This window comes from Fistularia commersonii, chromosome 3 (genome assembly GCF_037954325.1).
Source record: "Fistularia commersonii isolate RoL2024-O1a breed Wild chromosome 3, RoL_Fcom_v1.0, whole genome shotgun sequence".
NCBI lineage: Eukaryota > Metazoa > Chordata > Actinopteri > Syngnathiformes > Fistulariidae > Fistularia > Fistularia commersonii.
This window is the reverse complement of record NC_141286.1, coordinates 21,112,016-21,129,392: the sequence shown is the minus strand read 5'-3', so window position 1 is coordinate 21,129,392 and position 17,377 is coordinate 21,112,016. Positions and strand designations below refer to the sequence as shown.

Genomic DNA, 17,377 nt, shown 5'->3' with positions numbered 1-17,377 from the left:
CCCCCCCCCCCAAAAAAAAAAAATCAGGGACACTAGTATTGTGCTGAGCTTTATCTTGGCAAATCTCACTTTGGTGCAAAAAAACAGTGCTGCAATGCTGCAGATCAGCAATGCAGCATGAATCAGCTGCTGGCACTCATGATAATGACAAGGTGAAGGAAGTTTTAACAGACGGCAATTCTGTCTGGAAAAGATTTAAGTCTGATAGGAATTAAATATTTCCCTCAAAAAAAACAAAAAAAAACCACTAAAGCTTAACCATAATGCTGACATTGTGGGCATATGGGCCCTTTTTGTTTTTGCTGCATATTCAGAACAGAAACAAAATATGAAAACGTATCCAACAAAAGATGCCCTGACCTATTTCTCAGGAAATGGGATTTGACAAAAAACAAATCCTAGGGGCTGGAGGAATTTCCCAATATATATATTGTATAATACAATAAATACACCCATGTATTTACAATAGTCATAAACCTTTAAGTGCCGACAAAAAAACTGATCTTTTCTTCTAAATAAGGGATTTAAGTCAGATTTCTTCAAAGTTTGTAACCATTAGGAAAGATCAACTTGAGCAAGTAGCTAAATTTCAAGTGTCATCTGGGTCAACAGGGACATTTTATAAGTTATTTACGTTACATTACACTTTAGGCAGAAATAATATACTGAGATGTTGGTCACTTAAGGCTACAGCCAACTAGTCATCAGTGCTTTATGCTCCTTCTGTAAGCTGTCAAGTCCTCAAATCAGATACGGAGACTGCCAAAGCAAATTACTCATTTTCATTACGATTTGTTGGGAGTTTCTGACATGTCTGGCAACAAGTTCCCAAAATCCGGGCCACTGCAGAGACTTTTCCAAAAACTTTTGTGCAAGGGCAACCAGTTGACGATGCTCTTGAATCCAAGCCGCTGAGTGTGGAAGGCGAGACTTTACCGCACAGCAGGTCCGGCTTTCCCTTGGCGTTGTTGGGTGTGGTGCAAACGCCAGTGAAATCCAGGGCGTTGCCCAGCATGGTGTTCATCCTGCGGAAGATGTCGGCGTTGCTGCAGGTGGACAAGGCCGGAGAGTCGCCGTCGAGGCTCTCGGGCCGACGCGTGTCGTTTCTCTAAGGGGGGGTGGAGGGGGGGCGGAGGTATTGTGAACGTAAAGCCGCACTAACAGTTCAAATCGGGATTAGCTTAAACGGGGTAATTGATAGCGGGAGGAGCGGCCATTTTGTCGTTTTCATGTAGCTTAGCGAGTTATTTTTTGGGGTGTTACGAAAGGTCAAATATTGCTGTTACACTTGCTTGCCACCCGCCTCCTGCGCGTCCCCCTTTTTTAAATGTATTTATTTTATTCCACTTACCAGGGAAAATGCCATGATAAGGTCTGACCAATGAAATATGTTTCAATAATAACCGTTAAGCTCAATAAAAGGTCATACTTATGAAGTCGGCTAGCCAGCTAATTAGTCTCAATTTATTAAACGTGCGCTCGGCCGCTGATTGGGCCTCGGGGGCCTCCGTCTGTTCACGTGCACACCATCAAAGACGGGCATGCACAACAAATCACGTGTCAGATTATTTATTTCTACTGATTTATTTTCCTTACGTCATAAATTCATATTTGTGTTGTCACAAAATAAATGTCTCTTTGCATTTATGTTATTTGTTATCTGATTTGTGATAGTATGATTACATCCCATGGTCATCATTGAACTTTTAGAACTTTTTCTAAGACATCAATTTGGTAAAAATATTTTCTATAGAATAATTTTTTTGGACGTTGATTTTCTAGATTTTTTTTTCTAGAACTTTTTTCCAACATTTCAATTTGCTAAAAAGATGTTTTCTCTGTAAATATTGTTTTGGATGTTGATTTTCTATATATTTTCTTCAATTATTATTAGTATTTTCTTTACAAAATGTCAATTTAAAAAAAAAAATCTTCTCTGTAAACATTGTTTTAGATGTTGATTTTCCATATATTTTTTCGATTATTATTATTATTTTTTTTACAAAATGTCAATTTGCTAAGAATGTTTACTCTATAATTATTTGTTTGGATGTTGATTTTATGTATTTTTTTCCCCAGTCAACAAATACTTAACTGGATTATTTATTTACTCGATTTTTTTTTTTTACATTTAGCTCACTGTCTTTTGAATAGAGGTTAACTGAGAAAAAACAGATTTACACTAGATTTATACAGTAGATTTACACAGTAGCGAACAGAGGATTGCTGAAAACAGCCGCACAGTGAGAAATCTCTCTGAGGCGGCAGTAAATTGAATACTATTGTTTATTGCCAAAGATTCGTCATTCACCCAGTCAATAAAATGGATAAAATCAAACACAAAAGAGCCTCTTAAATTTTCCCAGTGAGTTTTCATCTACTTTATTCAGTCTAAGCAATCATCTTAACTAAAACTATTCACTTCATCTATAGTAATGCCACCAGCATTTTTACTACTTTCAAATAACTGTATTTTCTTGGAATAATACAGTAATGTGATTTCCCTTATCGTGTCAGCTGGGGTAATCATATTTAAAAAGAATAACAGTACCAAAGGATTTATTTTTCTGATTTGAAAAAGATAGCATTAATTCATTACTGTCAGAGTAGTCTCTTAAATGGATCTCTGATCAAACACAGCCACCCCTGGTTGCTGCAGATGTTGACGTCAGATCATCCCTATTTCTCAGCAAAAATGTGATGAAAACCAGTGATAAGAGAGAAAGGCTGCCACAATGACCCGTCACCACTGACTGTCACAGAGTTTGAACTGCCTCCTAGTCTTAATGGAGATCAGTCCTTCCTTTCCAAGATCATGAAAGCACGAATTATGGTCTGAAAATTAGATTCAAGGAACTGACAATAAATCTTGCCGTAAGAATGATGAATAATAAGATAATAAATAAGATTTTTTTTTTATTTTTATTCCAAACGTCATTACTACGACTATTACTTTTAACTTGTTTTCACAGATGTACGAATTATTTTTAATCTAATCATATTATTATAAGAATCATTACAAGGCCTTATTTATAAGTCATTTGTTTGTATTAATAGGAAGTTTTTTGCAGGGGCCAGAAGGTGAAAACTGTCTATGACCTGTTGTCAGTGATATCAATATCTGAATAGCAGCAAAGATCCAGAAAACTGTTGACATCTCTCCGCAGCTTCAGCTAAAACACATTTCTAATGGAAAGTTATTGAAAAAGAAAATGTGCTTTTGGCTCACCAAAATCCAGAATCCATAAAATAATGTCTTCTTCGCTAAAGATGGAAGCAGCAAAACAAGAGAAGCATGGCATTGCTCCGAATGGCAAAATAATTGGAGTTGATCATTATAAAAGGAGCTGGCAAAGGTTAAATCAGGATCTTAGTTTTATACATTTTTAATATTTTATATTTTTATAACAGTCACAGATTAAAGCAACATAAGGTTGTAGATATCTACTCTTAGTTTTATTTTGTTTTTCTATACAACGATTTATTGTCCAAAATCATATGATTTTGAATGTGGTCACATTCGGACTGGAGGCATCAATCAGTTTTCCTCAAAATATAAAGCTTCCTCATCAATGGAATCGACATCATGGATTAATTGTCAGTGTATTCGTATAAAGTTTTAGCTGTTCTGCTCTGAACATAACACTTAGGGGCAAATATCATGATTTCTTGCTCAAGATTTGAAGGAAGAATGGTTCTTCACATTTGAATTTGCAAGACTATAAAACTGTAATCAGAGAACAAGCTGTGATTCATGTGTCAAGAAAATTTTTTTAAGTAAGAATAGGTCCCCGACATTCACCTAACAGTTGATAAAAGTCAACGTTTTTCAACATTTCATTTTTAAATTCTGGTTAACAATTGAAATGTTCTGCTCACTTAAAACTACCAGCTGAAAAGTTTAATTTCTTTTTTTAAACAATTACTTTTTTTTTTTTTTTTTTTTTTTACGTTTCTCCTTTAGTTAGATCTGTGCCACTTTTTGTATGCTGAAAAAAATGGCTTAGTTTAAATTTTGATTTAATTTAATTTTCATATAATTTTCCACCAGAGGTCAGCAAACTCCCAGCTTCTACTTGGCTGCTATTTAGGTGTTTGCCAGAGGAGGGCGATGGCGCCCTAAGTCAAGGACATCTGGGCCACTTAGACGTTTCAGTTTTATAAAGACATTTATAAATCATAACACAAAATAAAATACCTTCCTTGTTGCATGCAGATGATGATTTTGATCATGATGGAATGACAGCAGTGATTTACAATCATAAGTAAGACACAGGTCGATGTAATCCACATGCTCATGTTACACTTGTACTTAATTTATCCTTGGTAAATTAGATGCTGAAACGGTTCTATTTCTTGAATAAACTAAGTTTATTTTTAACATAATCATCCACGTTCATGGCCAAAACATGCTGAGCATAGAGGCTTACATGGAACGATTAGAAGATCCAGAGTTGAAAAAGAAATGACTAAACAGTTAATCATTTTGTGTTGGCTTTGAGTTGAAGTGATCGAATTTTAGAATAAAAAAATGAAACGAGCAATGCAGTCAATCACCAGTGCACTAGAACACCTCTGGATTTTGAACTCAAATTTCAGAAATAATCTTAAATCACATAAAGACAACTGTTACAAAACATTGGCCTAATGTTTCGATCACCATGTTTCGACCCTCATCCAGACATCTGGCTAAAGAATATCAATAATAAAAGTTACTGTGTAAGTTTATTTATTTTAGTCTGATTCTGGCATACAGGTTGTCTGTGATCCTGAAAACAGTGGAAGGAAAAATGTCCCGCCGTCCAATCCATAGAAGACCCATCTTTGCACTCCATATTGATTTCATGTCAGCCCAAATATTCTGTGTGAAAGTGATGTTAAATGAACCAGTTCTCCTTAGATTTCCATGAAGGTCAAATTGCTGGATCTTGGGAGAATATGTGCTCCCTCTGCACTGTCTATTACTCAGTTTTGTTAAACCCCCCTGAAAAGAACACCTGTTCCCTTTGTAATGTCTCTCAAGGAGTGAATAAAAGTCAAAATGCTTTATAATTTCAACAGTTCCAATATCTCTTCCAGTATCTTGGTCTGGCCTGACACTTGCAAGACCTAAAATTACAGGGATGGAGGGAAAAAACAGATCAAAGATTGAGATTTGAGAAAGTGGGAACAGACATTTTATGAATTTTGAACTTGAAATGATCTGTTGGTCATTTAATTAGCCTTTTTTTAATGCATTTGAAATGACTTCAAACTTTGAGGACATACAGAAGATTATAAACACTTAATGAAGGGTTTCTCACTTTGAGTGGATGTAGAACATCCTTTCCACAAAGATATTTTAGTGTTCCTAATCTAATACCATTTTTAAACCATGAAGGTATCTGAAATAATCATTGGAGTTGCAAAACATTTTCCAACTAATTAAAAGGATCTCAAAATCTGCAAGAAATTGACTAAAATAATTGTAGCAATATTGAATAAAATCAAATGGATCATTCTGGGAAGCATATTCAATAGGTCTGGTATCAGACATTAGTTTGCACCAAAGCAGAAACTGGAGTAATACAGCTTTGTGTACGCTGATACCGCTCCTCCAGGAGGCCCAAAATGGAGTTTTAATTCAGTCCAAACGTGAACGGAGGGGAAAAAAAAAAACAATTACCTTCTTTATTTACATAAATTCAGTCACTGCAGCTGAAGGCCCGAGACTGCAGAATGTTTACAGTCACGACTACAATTAGGCAGCTGGTCATACTGAGTCACTTAAGAGTCCCAGAGGAGTCGTCATGGTTGGTTGAGCAAAGCGTCTTACCAGCTTATGAGGGCAGAGTGTGGAGGTCAACTCTACGCATGATTCTTAGAGACACTAATGCATCAGTGCATTACAAAAGGAAAAAGGTGTGTGATGCATTATTGATGTGAACATCTGATGAGCACATATTTCGGTCTTCAAATTGGCACACATTAACACCCCAATTGTGTTTCCACTTGCCCTGGAAATAATTGACAGCTGGCAAACAGAGATGCATTCACTTCTTTTATTCATAAGATGGGAATATCTTTTAACATCTTATGCACAGCAGATACAAAGACAAACATGTTTCTAAACCACAAACTAAATTCCTCCGTCACTCTAATCCTGCTTCCCATTTCAAAATGGCCCCCAAAAGCAAACCCTTTTCGTTTGTAGTCCAGTTTCACATTCTGAAAGATCGTTTTACAGCAATCTCATTTAAGCAGAATGGCACAAGCCACATTCTAAATACTTCCCGTTTTGACAGATACCCACTTCCCATTTAAACAAATTGCACTTTTTTTCTTCTTTAAAACTATTAACAGGATTATAGGATCAAAAATTAACACCAAAAACACAAGAGACGACTAAACATCCAACTTATACATGTTCATTATTTAGTTGCACAAAAATGCATAAATATACATTACGCAAAAAAGTACAAAAATATTTGTACTTTCCTTTGCTCAAATAATGACAGACATTGATATGATCATAAGGACTGGGATTGTCATAGAACATGGGGTTGCATTCACAAGGTCCATGCGAGATAAGCCATTGACACAACAGCCTAGCTTTCACAGAGGTAAGACCAAGGTTCTACAGAAAAACAAAACATCTCGCTGTCTAGGCCAAGGTAAAGAGGCAAACACAAACACTAAGAAAATTAGGATACATTGAACTCTGCGTTCTAAATTCATGCCAAAAAGACTTGAACATGCAATGACTTCTAAACCGTCCAGGAGCAGCGGGGTCTCATGGAAGGACTAGCTTAACAGTAAATTTCCTCAGCGATTTTTGATCCATGGAGTCTGACTAAGTTAGCATGAGGTTTGTTTGAAGTGCTGAGATGGTACCACAATAGTTGCCATAGAGGAGCTCAGATTGTCGACAGCAAGATGGTTTCAACTCAGACTCCTCCCTGAGTCGTCAGGAGGAGATATAAATACTGTTTATACTAATGCACATCTGTCCATTAAATAAACCTGATTAAATTAATGAAGAGCTTGGCAAACCTCACTTCAGCTGGACAAAGGTGTGGTTCCCAGAGGCCTGCAAGGAAACAAGAAAAATTAGAGTTATTATAAAGAATCAATTTCAGAGCATTCAAAAATTCTAAACAAGGCTTTTTAAAAAAATAAATGAATAAATCTTACAACACCAAAAAAGCCAGTCTTTCAAGACAGACTTCCATGGAACACGCCAACTTTTTGGGAAATTTGTCTATTAGTCATCTTTCTTGGGAGTACAAGAGGGAAGCTGCTTCTGCAGTCAGAAGCTGACAGCTGCCTCCCGCAAGTTAGCTTAACACAATGAATGGTAGCCCTCCCTCCATCAGAAGTCAACGGAGATAAATTCCAACAACTCCAAAATGCACCCCCGAAGGAAATAGCCGGAGCTGCTCTCCCAACAGAGTCCCAAATTGCTAGGTGCAGTGTTTCACCTGTCCAAAAACATCAGCCTAATGTATTCCATCTTACAAACAGGAAAAGTGGAAAATAGGCGAATTTCGCAAACGAGTTGGCGGGATCGATTGAGAGCCCAACAGATTCCTAGAACAGGAGGAAACATCGCTAAAAGCAATGTGCTGTAAACCATGACTAAAAATATGCAATTTGTGTGAGAATATACAGCAGAATGGTGTACTCAAATGAGCTAAGCTTTAATTCTGTTAAAAATGTCCATCTAATTCCATATGCCCAATATAAAAATAAAAATTTGAGGCAAAATCAGTCACTTCCCCTGAAAGCATTTAATGTCTAATAAATAACATCCTACAAAAGGGGCTGTCTACAAATATGTTCAGTTAAATGATTGATTTTTCAGGTCACGGATCCGTGAATTTGCAGCAGTTACTGGAGAATTGACACATTGGTGAAAGGCAGTTGTGGGTTATGCAATGGTTTGGTGCAAAACGCTAACAGATATCTGCAACTGGATCTGTGTTATTGTTTTTAAAAAAGAAAAAACATCGCGGAAAAATTGACTTGGTTCCAAGGGACCATGCCACAATCAATACACAGAATAGAAATTATCTGCTCAATACCTAGGTGCCTTGCTGCCCTTTTTCTGCATTTTAACAAGATTATCAAAAGGGAGCATTTTTGGTGAGCGTTACTGTGCTTGTGCCGCAAACATGCTAATTAAATCTTGCCAAGAAGAAAACACGCAGCTGGTTTTCAAGGGACTTTGACAGTGAACTCATCCGTCTGAACTATTGAACACAACATCCCTTTTAGATGCCATTCTCATCTATGTTTTGGTTTTAATTTGTTACTTTGTGCCGTTTTAAAAAAAAAAAAATCGCAGTAGGAGGACAGTGAGTGGGAGTTGGCAGAGCTTTGACAAAATGAAGTTGTCGGACCAAAAAGGTTACTCACTAAATATCTAACAAAACTGCCGGGACTTCCATCCAGGCTGGGAAGTCTCAGAGGGAGTAGGGTACCAGCGCATCTAAGGAAACACAAACATAGTCAAGAACACCAGACCAAAACCAGGCTTCAGTTTTTCAGTCCTTGATTCTGGGAGTTTTATCAATGAATAATACGAAAACTATTTTGACACGATGTTCTTGGCGAACCGCTCCTTTAAGCCTTGGTCACTGACACCATGGGAATGTGGGTCATGTAGCTGCTCCGAGGACAATAGTTTGAGTAATTAACAGCCATGGAAATGTGGAGAGCTCAGTCTCTCCATGTGTTCAACATTTCCACAGACCCCAGAGCTGGTATACATGTACCTTTCCTTTATTGGTGTAAACTCATGGAAAAAATTGCCATTGTGTCTTCGCACTCAAAACGCCAGCCCATGACCGCACCACCAACAGATTAATGTTCCCAGGGGGTTATCAGCTGTTGTTTGGACACATTTGGCAACTGAGTCCGCTCGCAAGGCTGAAACTCAGAGGAAACTTTTGCCACATTTAGAATCTTTCATCAGAATGCAATTAAGGAAAAAAAAAAGAAAAAACTTCCCGTCTTTGAGTGGCTACACAATCAGCTTATGTTCCAACAGGAAAGTAGACAGTGAACTGGCACCTCCAGAGAAGGCCGTCAAGACTGACAATTTCTCCCAGCAAATACCTTACATTCCTCTGCTTCTGGTGCCAGACAAAATGGCCAATGTAATCGCTGCCTGCTTTGCAGTGAGGCACTTCCCTGTTCTTCCAGTGGGAGAACCTATGTGGTCACAATGAACTTTTAATGACCCAACAGAAGAAACATCTTCCCTCGCTATTGTTATCAAAAGGCTTGTCTATATGTAACTATTCTCCAGCTTTGCTTGACATCGAAACAACAACCCCCCTGCCATTTCATTCATCGTCCAATTGGCAGCAAACAAATGACTGTTAGAAAATGTATACTTTGCTGAAACAAATTGTAAACATGCCAATAACAGAAATAACAGCATAAGCATGTTAAAGATTAGTTCTTTTGGTTCAGAGCAAACACAAACAGAGAGTGCAGGACAAAAGTCGAGGCTAGATTTTCTGAAACATATTAAGTCCTGTGGTGGTTAAAACTAAAGTACTTCTTGTAAAAGAATTCGATCCAAATACGAGGTGTGAAGCTGCACACTGAACAGACAATGATAACGAGGAGCTTCATTCCAAGTAAACGCTCATCTGTCAAACTTTAAGAACCAACCCCCTGACAGCCATGATCTGAAGTACATGCAGTGCAACCCAAAACTACTCTAAGGATCATGTACATGACACTTTTCAGGCAACTTTCAGTTATCATAGTGAATATGTCTGTCATATGCCCTGTCAGACCAGTGTAGCAATATGGGTCTTTGTGGTCAGACTAATAACACAGAGAAGCACTAGAGGGTTTCAGGGGTGAGAACCAAAAAAAAAAAAAAAAAAAAAAAAAAATTGATCTAAGGTTTGAAAGGACAGGGATGCAACATGTATCCTCTTTTTGCAAGGGTGAACAGATGCAAGCAAAACCAAAAACGCTGCTCCGAGCAAACACACTACCATAGCTTAACTGACATATTTGGTTCACTTACGACAAAAATGTTCAAGAAAACGGATCCATGTGGAAGAAGGACAAACACCGGTTGTTCCCTTACCTGGGCGTGGAGGGCTGCAGCCGCAGCAGCGGCCGCTGGGTATGTGAAGGCCGCGTGAGGGAGGCCTGGGGTCAGCTCTGTGGTGTACAGGGGGTAAGGGGTCCAGGCATCCGGAGAAGCTGGAATCAGTGCTGCCCCTGTCAGGTCATCTAGGGAATTACAGGGTGGCAGGAAACAAAAGGCTGACAACCAAATCATTTAAAAAGGAAGCAAAATATGCTAGGAGATTTGCCACTGCTCCCTGTGATCAAAGTAGTGTTTTTTCAGTTAGCCATCAAAGGTTGAGGCTGTCATTTCTGAACTCACAATTCTGCTCAACTTTTTCCACAGCACCCCAAGCAATGCCATTCACTTCGGAATATTTGGGCCTCCTCAACTTAACAGTATGGTGTTGTACAGGCCTTTACTTGGGGATCACTATTCACTCCATCCTCTTCCCAACTCGGAAGGTAATAAGAGGGCTACTCCAGTTCACTTGGTAGCAGCAACTCAAAACTGTTCACTTAATGCTAATAAACAGCTGAGGAGCACAACATTCATCTACTTAAAGAACTTTCTAGATAACCATGCACACACATCCTATCCAAATACTTAGCATCCAGATGTAGTGGGCCACTGATTGCCATGACTGGTAGGTATGCGATGAGTGAAGGTCTGATGGTACGGCTAAGGGCACACTTAAGTATGTGTCTGACAATCTGAGGTGAGAAACAGAGTAGTGCAGGCACAAGCTCTTGCTTCTCATATCAACACAGTTTATCACTGAATAGGACCATCAGGAGCCACCTGCCTTGTGCTGAACAGACTGCTCCCACTGAACTGCATCATTGACTATTTCCCACGCACATAACTCACTAACTAAACCGGTGCATGGATCGTGACAGTGGTAAAAATTCTTGGGCAAAGAAAGACTTATAAAAGCAAATGAAGATTCTGGCTGTAGCAATTCCGATGCACCAGGTATTCCCTGCCAGTGACACGTCATGCAACTTATCTTGCATGTGGTCAGACTTTGCAAACTTTAGAAACGAAAACTTCCCATCCATCAATGGGAAATCACTGCACACTAATTTCGTCTTTGTTGTTGAGTCTTAAATTGTTATATTGCTCTTTTACTAGTCACACAACTTCGATTTCACCCCTCTGGCCCACCGCCCTCTGCAGTCTGCCTGAAAGCGCCTTCGCCAGAGGCCATGTCTTTATTTTAAGATTGTCTCGTGAAGACTGCAAAAAGGTTTGGTGACAGAAATAGAATAAAATCAACTGAGTGATCTTGTTGCTCAGAATAGAATCAATCTAGCGTTGAACTTGTGACACCACTGGAGACGTTTCTCTCAGGAAGGAAAAACCAATTCATCCACCAAGAAGCTATTGCGACCAATTTTACAGCCCTGGAATTATGTTTTGTCAGATAACTGCGAAAGCCTATAGAGTCCCGTAGCCGTTTAGCCAAAGAAAACAACTGTCAGAGAAACTCTTTGCAACAGTGAGATCTTCTGTCTGGAAAGAAGCAAAGCAGCTGTCTTTGGAGTTGAGGATGCATGCATGTGGAGGGTGGGTTAGATATTGTTAGATACCATTTCTCCTTCAAACTGTATCCATTTGACTCATCCAAGAATATTTCGAGATAGACCAAAGTAAGGTTACGGGCCAGTAGAGTTCTTGCAATGCCAAAGTGAGAGTGGATGAGAGCCTAGAGTGGTGCAGCCGTACAACTTACATGGGTCCCGTGCAATGAAGTGTGCTCCTAGAGCAGGGTGGATATTTGTGGGGTTCGGTGTGGCCATCAGCTTACTCTTTGCCATCTTCGTGTTGGCTTTAGCAAACTCTAAGCGCAGGGTCTGGGGGCTTTCGGGGTCAAAACGGATACCCTGGGGGGAGAGACGGAGGAGGGGAGGAAGGGGGACATAGTATTTTAAGGGAGGTGGGCTGAGTTTGAGGGGCTTCAGTTGAGTAGTGTCACTTGGTCACCTTTCCTGCCGCCATGTTTAAACACTCTGGACGTATCCTCGCCTTCAGCTGAACATTGTTCAGTCCTGCGGGATGTGAAAATACACATTCCCACCTGACCGCCTTTGCCAAAAACAGAACTGATCAGAACGTCGGGGTGATGGCGGAAAGGGGGGGGGGGGCAGACTGAAGGATACGATCAGAGTATTTCAACATGGCTGCGTCTCTGCTTCCTCATGATGAAATCGAGAGCACAGGCGACCGGAGCAGCGGTTCACCCCTTCGCGCAAGCCAGGAGGAGAGGGAGACGAGGAAAAGGCCCAATGACAAGACTTGTGTCGTAATTTTTTGGTGGTTGAACCCTGCTGTGTTTTTGTGCCCTAAGCATTGTGCCCACATGCAAGTGAGTAGTATTCTGGTGTGTGTGTGTGTTTGTGTGTGTGACTGCTGGTGTGTCTAAGAAGTGATGCTTATAAGGAATGCTAGGCTAAGAGAGAGAGAAGTGTTAGATACTGCCAATGTGGGCTACTGGGTGACAACATAAGGTTACACTACAGAAGATGTGTACATATAACACTACACATGTGGCTATAGAACAAGTATAACAGTAAAGCAGTGATATGCAAAATGAAGAAAGCTACACCAGACTAAGAAGTGACATGTATCAAGGTCAAAGTAAACTACCGTAAGACTACAGGATTCTGGCCTCTTTCCAAAAATGTCCCTGCCGTTGAATTATAAGAAAACAAAATGGGTTGTCGTGGACGTATTTTTGGGGGAATTATTTTAACTCACATTGTTTCCTTTGCAGATGTCACAATAATTTTCCCCCAAAAAAAGAGAAAACAGCAAAAAGAGCCACACAGAATCAATGAGAGACAGTACATGCTTACATTGAGAGCATTTTTCGCAGCTTCGGCTCCAGACCGACTGTCAAAGGTTACAAACCCGACAGGCTGGAAGAGAGAAGGGAACAAACTGAAACCAAACAGGAAGATCTCAGCTGAAAGATCAATCTTCACTTGCACAAAATCAGGTTAAAGAAAAATAGAAATAAAACAAAACCCAAAAGAAAGTCAACAGTTGTACATAGAGCAGGGGGAAAAAAAAAAAAGTGTCAAATAAAAAGGGAATTTTAACTCCTTTTAATGCTTTACTCTGCTGAAAAGACAACACGTCCTGGTTTTTTGTTTTGCATAGAGGAGCATGAAGCAGATCCTGCCATGGAAAAGGAGCGTCTCACCTGTTTTGATGTTAACTTAATCAGTGACCCTTCATAACCCTGTGGGGAAGAAAGATAGCCAATTATCCACCATGGAGTCACATGCAGGAAGTCAAGCATGAACACTTCTTGCCATATAAAGAGAATCCTGCATGTGTGCACCTTCAACGGGAGCTCGGTCGACAGCCGTCGCGGCTCCTTCTGCCCCTGTTTATACTTATTTGATCTTCTAAAATAAGTGAAACACGTCTCATTCCAAAAACTGCTGTGCAGATGATTTATAGCAGGGTAGCCTGATGTGACTGGACACTTTTCACCCCCGGGTGCCAATAATAAAATCAAGACCATGTGAAATTTAAGAGGTAGATGCTTGGGATTATATGTGTGGGGATATTTTTTTTATATTTTGTTTCCAGTTTAGAAATAGATTAAGCGTGATTTATAAATGAAGCTGTTAACAGCAGCCCAGCAGTTGGACAAAACATGAGCAAATTCCTGAGAAATGTGGGGGAATTTTGTCTGAGCACACTATTGATAGATGGGATCTCTACTGATCCTGATTTACAACTATGGAAAATTAAGCAACTTTCACTGGCTGCGTTAAATCCTTTAGAATCCAAACCAGATTGAGCTTGGGTTAATTTACAGTATAGACATTTATTGAGTCTCATCCTTATTAAAGATTTCTATTGCATTAAAAAAAGGGGAATTTTTCTGATGAAACCTGACCTGCTTAAAAATCTTATGGATAAGATTTTGTTTGCACACAATCTGTGCGGCGTTTGCCCACTGCGGAGGGAGAGTCCACACAGTAACAATGTGCCTTGACAATACCATTCAGTGATTTCACAAGGTCTGAATGATACGAGGCGAAATAAAGAATATTTCCCTACACGGTGAGCGAGCTGGGTCACGGAGAGGGTTGGTTGGCCAATCGCGAGGGCTACTCATTTACACATTCCACAGGATCATCCATGTGCGAGGGATACCACTTCCAATTTGGTTAGTTAGGACACCGGAGGGAGGGGTGTTTATCGAACTGGACTCCAGTCAAAAACAGCCATGGACGAACAATGGCGTGGCCTCATTTCCATATATGCAAATATCTGGACTCATTAACAGAGGTCGTTTGATTTTAACTAATAAAAAAAAAAACAGCTCTGTCATCAACTCTGAGAGTACAACAAATTGCAAGTTGTATTAGAGCTCCTGTTTTAAATGGGTTTAGATAGCTTTGAACACACACACACACACAGTTTTCCATCATATGACAGCCAATCCTGTGTGTACTTACCTTGAATGGTCTGAAAAGAAGGTAAAGTTCCCGAGGTTTGATGTCAACCGGAAGGCCGCTGACAAACAACGTTCGGACCTGCAATCAAATAGCACAGTGTGACAAATGAAACTGACAGAACATGTCAGGCTACGTTTCTGTTTTGTCTGACATTCATTGTCCAAAAAAACAAACATGCATGCATGTGGGGGGAAGAAAAAAAAAAAAAAAGAGCCCTGAATTGAAGAAAATAAACAAATCATCTGCTGTGGGACTAACGAGGCAGGACACGAGATTGATGACCATCCCTACCTGTGTCAGACTGCTCCCCACACAAACTTTTAATTTCTTTTTTTAAAATCAGCACAACAAACACGCTAATTTGTGATTCTAGCATTTACACTGCAGGTTAACATTTCCCGGCCTGTGGCTCCTGCAAACAGTGACCTTCAAGTCGGACTGCCTGTGACCATTCCCTCGAGGTGCCGTTTGAAAGCGTATAAGTAAATTATCCAACAATTCTTCGGATATCAAAAATGCCTGAGATGTTGATTGCATTCTCAAAACTATCGTGAAACCTCTTAGGTCCGTTGTAACCTCCCGGCGGGAAGCAAATGCTTCAAGAGCTCTTCACAGACCAACGCTTGATATGACTTAGAACATCCTGCTGGTTGCAGGCGGACCTTTTCAGCCATCCATGACTAAAACCTACAAGCTAAGGACAGAAAATATGAATTGTGATATTTCGACGAGTAACACCGACATTAGTCCGCCCCCCCATCTTGCCAGGGACCCCTGGATTGAACACAGAGGGCCGAAGCAGCCGAGGAAATAAACAGTGCGGCGCGAGGCCCATTAGTTCCCAGCTGGTGGGGAGGCCCTCAGTACAATGGGGCTGCCAGAGGAACAGCGCTGGACAACAGCGCACAGTGTGACACCATTTCCTTCCTCTGACCTACAGCCCAAACCCTGCCGGCCCTCCGGCATTTTTCAGGTGCTGCGCAGCAGCAATTCTCAGTCCTTTACAAGTCAGCATGTACAGCAATCCAGGGCCGCCCCAGCTGGGCGCAAACTCAATGGAGAGGTTTTAATCCGAGAAGAGCGGCTTGTATTTGAGTCACCCGGTGTTAGCGGGACCCCGATGATGTAAATTCCCCGCAACAATATAAATGAAATGTGAACCGCATGTGTTTGATTTGACATTTTATGTTAATATCAGAATTACGTGCGGTTGAACCGTAAATTAAAAACTAAGGGGAATAAAATTAGGCTGAGAAAAGGCAAATAACCACAGAAGTGTAAGAGATAGTGGGAACAAAGGGGGGTGAACAAAAAGCCCCTGCGCTCCCCTCAGGTTCTCCCCAGAAGGAGTCATTATAGAGGAAATGTGGCTGGCCAAGCAGGAACACCAGCCAACGCGGGTCCTGACAGTTACCCCGGCCCCATCTGAAAAGTTCAAAAAATTTAAGCCGGGGAAGGGAGGGCTTTACAGGGGAACTGCAATTTTAAGTCACCTATATATTTTTTTCCCCCCTTAATCAGGCAAAACATTTTTAGATTAAAATGTGACATTGTGGATGGTGGGGGAATTAAAAAAAAAAAGCAAAGTTTACAGATCCCCACCCTCCACACACACACATTTTGGACTTAGGGATACACACTATCCCTATTAGAGCTATTTAATCTGGGGTTCCTTCAATTCGGTGCGTTCACTGTTTATTGTTTATTTAAATCTAAAAACAAAAAAATAAATAAAAACGGGAGGCCCTGTGCGTAAAAACACAAGGAAAAAGGGGGTGGGGGATTTTAGAAGTATTTCCACGCGTTTCGGCCGCGACGGGTTTCCACGCAGGTGTGTGTCGGTCTGCGAGTGTGTGTGTGTGTGGCGTCTCCACCGGTCAAACCTGAAAACACGGCGCTCCTTCCAACGTACCTCCACTTCCAAACACAATAAAAACTTACCTCCTCCTCGATGGAGACGTTGTTATTCGGCTCCGCGTCCGTTTTCAGACTCATGTTGCCGGACACTTCTTCTTCAGCCGCCGCCGCCGCCGCTGCCGCCGCCGCCGCGCAGAGTAAGAAGTTTTTCCGGGCCGAGTGATATCTCCCCAAAGTACGCCGGTGGCCGCGGTGAGAGTCCTGGTGTCGCCGGTACTTCAGGAGCGGGTTGTTGAGGTGAGGCCGAGCGGACGAAGGTGCCGAGGGCTTGGGAGACGCTGCGGTCGTATTGCGAGAGAGAATCATTCAAATAATAATTCGAATAATGATAACTTAAAAAAAAAAACTAAAAAAAAGGAGTGATAACCGGTGGTGGGGGGCGGGGAGGGGGACGGAAAGACGCTTTAAAGTAAAGGTGAGAGAGGTGGAAGGTGCTCCGTGTGTGTGTGAGGGTGAGAGACGAGGGGGGAAAAAGTAGTGCGCGTAAAACAAAAAAAACCCCGGCGGACGCGTCTGCGCTCACATCAGTACCCTCGGCTGTGGGTTTGAGCGCAGGAAGTACAAGTAAACTTTTCTCATTGGAGCGGCTCTCGGCTCTCTCCTCCTCCTCCTCCTCTTCCTCTTCCTCCTCCCCCGCCTTTCAATTAGGTCATCAATTATGTCGGAGTCCGCTGTGGACCGTAATCAAGCTCCAGATCCGACTCAGCTGCGACAGGAAAAGCCGGCCTCTCCGCCGCGCGCGCTACATCACCGTTTCTATGGAACCCGGAGAGCCAATGGTAGCCCCCCTTACTGCCCTACCCCACCCCGGGCCCCTCGCGCGCAGCCTACACGTCATTAAGCTAGGCACACCTGTAGCGCACGCTAACATTATTATTATTATTATTATTATTATTATTAT

The 17,377-nt window shown here is 41.0% G+C and overlaps 1 protein-coding gene across 4 annotated transcripts; it reads right to left on the bottom strand.

Annotated features, from left to right (window-relative positions):
* Nucleotides 1–6,027: 6,027 nt before the first annotated feature.
* rbpms2a (RNA binding protein, mRNA processing factor 2a) lies at nucleotides 6,028–17,187 on the bottom strand. 4 transcript variants are annotated; one of them, XM_086144077.1, is made up of 9 exons: nucleotides 17,000–17,187; nucleotides 16,501–16,754; nucleotides 14,560–14,637; nucleotides 13,287–13,325; nucleotides 12,937–12,999; nucleotides 11,814–11,964; nucleotides 10,094–10,242; nucleotides 8,398–8,470; nucleotides 6,028–7,069 (listed from the first exon to the last, which is right to left on the bottom strand). In XM_086144077.1, the coding sequence occupies exons 2-8, from the start codon at nucleotides 16,552–16,554 to the stop codon at nucleotides 8,405–8,407; spliced, it is 600 nt and encodes a 199-aa protein (XP_086000203.1). In that variant the 5' UTR covers nucleotides 16,555–16,754; nucleotides 17,000–17,187; the 3' UTR covers nucleotides 6,028–7,069; nucleotides 8,398–8,404. The 4 variants fall into 4 exon arrangements, with proteins under 4 accessions (XP_086000203.1, XP_086000205.1, XP_086000201.1 ...); XM_086144079.1 differs by having other exon boundaries at nucleotides 17,008–17,187; XM_086144075.1 differs by lacking the exon at nucleotides 17,000–17,187 and having other exon boundaries at nucleotides 16,501–16,987.
* Between the last annotated feature and the right edge of the window lie 190 nt (nucleotides 17,188–17,377).